Raw genomic sequence first — 7,425 nt, 5'->3', positions numbered from 1 at the left:
TTTTTGAAAATTTAATAAATTTTTAAAAAAATTTTAAAAAATTTTTAAAATTTTTTAGAATTTTTAAATTTTTTAAATTTTTAATTTTTTGAAAGTTTTAAAAGTTTTTAGAATTTCTATTTTTTATTTTTTTTCAATTTTCAAAAAATTGTTTAGAAATTTTTTAATTTTCAAAATTTTGTTAGAATTTTCAAATAGTTTTTAGATTGTTTTGCATTTTTTTACAATTTTTAAAAAAATTTTGGGAATATCAAAAAAATTTTAGAATATTTAGATTTTTATTTGAATTTTTAGAATTTTTTAGAATTTCATAAAATTATTTTCAATTTTTTAGATTTTTTAATTTTTTAAAATTTTAAAAAAATTTTAGAATTTTTTTGAAAATTTTTGTTTTTATGCTGATATAATAATGATGATATAGTATTGATTAGACTTTTTTAACACGTGTCAAAATCTTATTAATTGTTCATGCTACATTAGCAAAATTGTTTAATGGTGTTAATATAAAAAATCAATATAATAACGATTTGAAAGTTCAGATACCGATATAATAAAAAAAAATTTTAGATACTAATATCAAAATCATTTTAAGATACATGGATCATATATGTATTTAACCTAAGCTATCACCATAATCCTCACCAGTAAATAGTTACCAAATAATTTGAGACATAAAAAAATAACTCATATAAAAAAGAACCAAAACTTAATTTAAAAATTATCCCAAAATTCAATTTTGTGATAAGAAAATGAAAGTAGTTTTTTTATTTATTAAAAAGAAAATTAGATTTTCAAGATTAAGGTTGCAATGATTTTGGCAAAATCCTTTATTTTTTTTCAAACTCATAATTCCCTCGCTTCATTCGACATATCAAGATCCAAATTCAAATTAATCATTTTATTATTGATTCTCATCTTACGTTGTTATCGTAGATGCTATAAACAACATACATTTGGATGCTCACATTATTATTGCTAGTTTAATAAAGTAAAATCAAACTTACTTTAGTCAAAACTCAACTATGTTATTGCCATTATTGTAAGAATATCTTCACTCTCCTATCTCTTGCAAACAAGCAAGAAAGTTTTAGACAAAATAGAGATTTGAAAGCTTGCGTAGAGTGGAGAAAGAGTAAAGTCTTAAAAAGAGAAGATGAAAAAAATAAGAGTGATATAAAAAAATTTCATTTTATCTTTTTATTTTTAGTCAAAATTTTTATCATCTTTTATATTTTTTTGACATGTGTTACCATTAAAGAATTAATAGTATGTGTATTTTATACTCATTAAAAAATTTTAAATTATTATAAATTGATATTTTAATCTTAATTCAATTAAAATAATATATTTAATTTTTAATTGAATAGCATCCCCGACGTTAAGTCCTAAGTTTAAATTTTTAGCTAAAGCTTTTATCCCCTTTGAACAAATTGGGCAAAAAAATATTCTTTTTTCTTTAAAAGGAAAAATGTTGCTTAAAATTGAAAAATGTGATTGGAAGTTATTCGAATGACGTGGCTTTGGGTCCACTAAGGATCCACTTTCACTATTTCCTTCGATTCGCGGGGGAGGCATGACGTTTGTGGACGCATCTTCCTTTGCCGTACAACGTGCTTTCCTGTTGCCTGTTATTTTCAGTACTTTTTTTAAAATTTTTCTTTATTAGAAAAGAAATGTTGAAATAATGTCTCCTTCGAAACGGAAGAAAAAGTAAACAAGAAATTTGTCATATTTACTCTAACTTGCTATTTCTTTTATATTGTTAATATTTATTTATTATTTTTAATGAAATTACTAATTCAAAATAAAACTATAATAATTAATATTAACTTCAAATAAAATTTTAATGAATTAAATTGAATACACAAATTAACTAACAAATTAATATATAATTAAATAAATTTAACATAAAATTAAACTAAAACAATACATATTAAAACTTAAATTAAAAATCTCTCAAAATTTCAAGGGTTTTTTTTTTCATTAAACTAAGATTAGACCTGTGAACAAATTAAATTATTCATTTAGCTCTCGAACTTAATTCGATTTGAGTCACGGTTTTGATAAAATTTTTAAGTTTGAAGTTGGTTTGAAATATTAATTAATTAATTAAATTTTAAAATTTAAAATATATTTTAAAATATTAATAATAATATTTTGATATTTTAAGCCTATTTAGCTTGAGCCTTAACAAAATTTTTAAAATGTTAAATAAGGGTCCAGTGACATACTGAAGCTGCATATGATCACACGTCACAAATTTGTAATCCAAACACAAATATAATGCGTTTACCACTTCTATGCGTGCTTATTAAAAATTCGGTTGAATTCACATTAAGCTTAAATAAAAAAACAACAAGTCCTGCAAATACAGACTACGTTTCAAGATCATTTTAGATTTTTTTTTTTTTTTATCATAGTGATAATACTCAAATTACAAAAGTAAAAATAAGTCTTCCATACTTAATTACATAAAATTAAAGTTTTAAATTTTTATCTTATTTTAATTATATTCATTTAATTTAAAAATTAATTATTAAATTTTAATTATTAAAATTCAATAAAATAAAATTCTCTCAAATATTTATCATTTAATCCATTCAAATAAATTTAAATAAATATTTTTTATAAATTACACTCGCCAAACAAAAATATTTTAATCAAATATCAAAATATTTTGTACAAAATGTAAAATTTTCGATAAATTCCATTTATAATCCTCAACTTTTTTGTTTCAATTTAATCTCTAATCCTTAAATTGTTTAATTTGAATTCTTAACTTTTTAAAATGCCGTAATTTTGATTCTTTTTTTTTTTTGTTAAAATTTTGGTCTAAAAAATTAAGAAATTAATCGGAATAATTCAGAAATTAAGAACTAAACTGAAACTAAAATTAAATATTAGAAATAAAATTTATTCTTCAAAATTCTTATTATAAGAAAATAAAAATTTACTACGATAATTTCATGTAATAAAAATCAATTTCTATATTCTTAATTTTTGGTAAAATTTTTTAGTACTTTATTAGTTCATTTGATAAAATTTAAGTTACATTATGGATATAACTTAATTTTAATTTAAAATGACATCTATCAGAATAAGAATTATTACATTCTTTTATTGAAACATTATTATATTTGATATTATCTAAGATTAAATTTTAATCATTAAAATTAAAATTTTAACTTTTTATTAATAAATCAAATAATTGATAAAAAAAATTGTATATTTATCTTTGATTACATCGAGACTGCTACTCATTAAAGAAAAATAAACAAATAAGGAGGGACTTTTCTATAAAGGAAACAGGCTAAACAAGTTAGCCGGTAAATTAAACTCTATTAAGCTGGACTTTTCCGACTGTTGATTTAGATTCCCACCAGCAACAGAAATTACGAGTAGTACCCAGTTTTTGAACACTTTATTAATACTAATAATACATCATTATTTATTTATTTATTAAAAATATAAACATTTTTAAAAAGAAAAATTATTCAGGGACATTTTTGTAGGATAACATTAAAAAATGTATAAAATTAAAAAATTACACGTACTAAAAAAATAAAAACAATTGTAAAGCTTTAAGAATGCTTTGAAGTTGTGAACTCAACAGAAGCAGCAATGGCACTATAAAAGGCAACCTCTGTCTGAGTTTTGCTTCGTTCTTTCTGAGGGAAAGTGAAAGAGAAAATCTATTCTTTCGAAGAATATGTCGCTTCTTTCAGCTATAGTTAACCTTGATCTCTCAGACTGCACTGGCAAAATCATTGCTGAATACATATGGTCGGTCTCTGCTCTCCTGTCTCATCCTTTGGACAAAATCATTTTCTATATAATTTCTATTTCATAAATATATACGCTTCTTTGGTTTCAAAATATGTCTTAACTCAGTGTTCCCTTCAATGGGTTTGTTTTTTATTTTCATTTTCAGTGTTTTTTTGCATAATCTCTGTTTCACTTGCTTACATAATCGAGAAAGTTTCTCTTTTCAGTCGATAAGGGGGTCGTTTGCCTTTTTCTTTTTGGTTATCTTATGTTGTTATCTTTTACAGTTGATTGCTTTCTCCTGGCCTAACGATGGGTATACTTTGCTTTTCTTTGTTGATTGTTCAATAGCTTAACAAGTAATTTCCATGGCAACTTTCCTTTGCTTTTGATCTTTGTTAATAATGGAAGCTTTTGCTTTTTTAAATTATTGAATAGGATTGGTGGATCTGGCATGGACCTCAGAAGCAAAGCAAGGGTATTTGATTTTGTCTCTTTTCAACTTGTTTTTTCTGCTATTTGTTCTTTCGTTTAATGCTTATGTTTTTCTGTTCTTGTTGTTATATAAAGACTCTTTCTGGACCTGTTAGCGATCCTTCAAAGCTTCCCAAGTGGAATTATGACGGTTCCAGCACTGGTCAAGCCCCTGGAGAAGATAGTGAAGTAATCTTATAGTATGTTTTTTCTTTTAAAAGAAAACCGGAAATTGGAATCTTTGGTTCTTTAGCCTTTTATTCTTTCCTGTTAGATGTTGATGTATTTTTGTTTACATGGAATAGTCCTCAAGCTATCTTCAAAGATCCATTTAGAAGGGGTAACAATATTCTTGTAAGTTCTGTTTCATCTTGCTATATTTTGTGATTGTTATCCAATTTCTTTGGACTTAAATGTATTATTGACCGCTAACTTTCATATCATGGAATTGACTTTTTAAACTTTGATGATTGAGTTAGGTCATGTGTGATGCTTACACTCCAGCTGGTGAGCCAATTCCTACAAACAAAAGATACAACGCTGCAAAGATATTTAGCCATCCTGATGTCGTCGCAGAAGAACCCTGGTATATTTCCTATATATTGCCGTGTTATTCTTCCATTTTTGTTTGGTTAAATTGAACGAGGCCTAGGGGTAAGAAGAGAGCCAAATCTTTAAACTATTTCAGACTGTGTGATATAATATCTATGCTTTGTATATTTGTGTTGATTTGCTTTCAATCTGATATGGGAGAACAGGTGTGCAATTGAGCAGGAGTACACCTTGTTGCAGAAAGATGTTAAATGGCCAATTGGATGGCCACTCGGTGGCTACCCAGGACCTCAAGTAATGAATTTTATTTGCTTTGTTGTTCTCTATAATTCATTGATTGCTACACTCATAATTATCTGGCTTATGTTTATTTGTCAACCAACTTTTGGCCTTCATAGGAATAAAGAAACCATCATGCATTCACACTAGCATGTAATTGCTCTTTTGTGATGCCATTTTTTTCAGATATTATGAAACTTTAAAGCAGTTTTATAACATACTCTTTTTTCTAACTGGCACTTGCTTTCCCAATTACATGATTATCAGGAAATGTTGGAGGTTTTAAATTCTTTGTTCTAGAGGAGTAGTGGCTGGTATGATGTTTTTGTTGTTTCTTGACAGGGACCTTATTATTGTGGTGTTGGTGTCGACAAAGCCTTCGGCCGTGACATTGTGGATTCTCATTACAAAGCTTGTTTATATGCTGGAATCAATATCAGTGGCATCAATGGAGAGGTGATGCCAGGACAGGTAGAATGACTGCATATATTCTTTTATGTTTATTTTTTAAGAGTTATGCAGCTGATTTTTGGGCTGCTTCATTGTTTCTCAGCCATTATTGATTATGTTAAGCAAAACTTCTCTTATTCTTTTATAGTGGGAATTTCAAGTTGGTCCAGCAGTTGGCATCTCTGCTGGAGATGAGTTGTGGGTTGCACGTTACATTTTGGAGGTAATCTAGCATGTTTTAGTTAAGATAATCAAGAGTTTGCTTCCACTCTTGTTATTATGATCTAAACAATTTTGTTTCTCAATTACAGAGAATTACCGAGATTGCTGGAGTGGTGCTCTCCCTTGATCCTAAGCCAATTCAGGTTAGAATTGTTGGTTCCATTAGCTTTTCCATGCTTTGCTCCAAATTAACTAGGGACCTTAAGCTTACAGTTTTTTTTTTTTTTTAATGTTCCGGTTATTGACATAATTATGTTGTTTAATCCCAGGGTGACTGGAATGGTGCCGGAGCTCACACAAATTACAGGTACATTTTAATCTTATTTTAAGAAGTTGATGGAAGAACTTTTATTTTCTTTTTTCCTCATTATGAAGTCCACATGATGTTTTAGTACAAAGTCCATGAGATGTGATGGAGGCTATGGGGTTATCAAGAAAGCAATTGCAAAGCTTGGCCTAAGGCACAAAGAACACATTTCAGCATATGGTGAAGGCAATGAGCGCCGTCTCACCGGGCGACATGAGACTGCTGATATCAACACTTTCTCATGGGTAAAATATAATCACTTCTTACATGTTACATAAGACTTATCTTTTGCTTTTTTTGTACAGATGATGTTCATCATGAAAATTGTTTACATTGATCACTATCATGTCTAATGCACTTACGGAATGAATTTGTCGGCATTGTCATTTTCTATTTGCATTTCTATTTTCAAGTAGTTACTACTTCATGATAGACTTCTTTGTACCAGTCTAATTTCTTTGGTGTGCAATTGAAATATGTATCTGATCTAATGTTGTTTACATTCCAACTGTTGGATAGGGTGTTGCAAACCGCGGAGCATCCATTCGTGTTGGCCGGGACACTGAGAAAGCCGGAAAAGGGTATTTTGAAGACAGGAGGCCAGCTTCAAACATGGATCCATACGTTGTCACTTCCATGATTGCAGAAACCACCATACTGTCGAAACCATGAGGGCATACCTGGCCCATCTTCGCAATGTTGTTGTTCTCTTTCCATGGTATAAAGGAAAAGAGCTACGTTTTTCAGTGGGACTTAGTATAACTTTCTTGGCATTTTCATGTTGTACCATTGATGGTTTGGTTGCCCTTGTATTTGAGGTAGCAATGTGGTTTCTGCTGCTTCTTTGCATTTACTAAATAAATACGAATGCTTATGTTAATAATGAATTATGAATTTCAATGTCAATTAAATATGCTATCTTTGCCTCTGCCGTTGAAATGTTGGTCATTCATGCTCCTTCACATCTGTGCTCAAGCATAACATCATTGCAGTTTGTCAAAGTCTATTAAATCAGCAGAATTAAAGCTGCAATTTCAGAACAGGAACACAATCTCACTCCTTTAATTATTCCTAATTTTCCAATAGGAAATGTAGAAAGAGAAGGGAAGCAGACATGTTTACTTTACACACGAAAAAAGAGACAAAGAAAAACAACTCTTTTTATCACAAAACTCGAAATTCCTTTAATTCACACAAAAAAAAAAAAAAACAGTAACTACATTTGCGTTGTTTTCTTTTTACTCCTATCTTTCCTTTATTGTATTTTTGTTATTATCTAAATTTATATTTTTTAATATTTAAACTTAAAATTTATGTAATTTTAATTAATTATTACATTAAGAAAAATCAAGTTAGAAGTGATAATGGATCGATCG

At 28.0% G+C, this 7,425-nt stretch overlaps 1 protein-coding gene across 1 annotated transcript; it reads left to right on the top strand.

Annotated features, from left to right (window-relative positions):
* The first annotated feature begins 3,661 nt into the window (after positions 1-3,661).
* LOC111313621 (glutamine synthetase nodule isozyme-like) lies at positions 3,662-6,936 on the top strand. The gene is made up of 12 exons (XM_022914293.2): positions 3,662-3,783; positions 4,204-4,243; positions 4,336-4,439; positions 4,545-4,593; positions 4,719-4,825; positions 4,998-5,085; positions 5,413-5,541; positions 5,669-5,743; positions 5,832-5,885; positions 6,012-6,049; positions 6,135-6,294; positions 6,569-6,936. The coding sequence occupies exons 1-12, from the start codon at positions 3,710-3,712 to the stop codon at positions 6,719-6,721; spliced, it is 1,071 nt and encodes a 356-aa protein (XP_022770028.1). The 5' UTR covers positions 3,662-3,709; the 3' UTR covers positions 6,722-6,936.
* Positions 6,937-7,425: the final 489 nt, after the last annotated feature.

Source organism: Durio zibethinus, chromosome 23 (genome assembly GCF_047325235.1).
Source record: "Durio zibethinus cultivar Kanyao isolate XHJ-2024 chromosome 23, ASM4732523v1, whole genome shotgun sequence".
In the NCBI taxonomy this organism is placed as follows: Eukaryota; Viridiplantae; Streptophyta; class Magnoliopsida; order Malvales; family Malvaceae; genus Durio; species Durio zibethinus.
The sequence above is the reverse complement of the archived record's forward strand: the minus strand, read 5'-3'. Positions and strand labels throughout refer to the sequence as shown.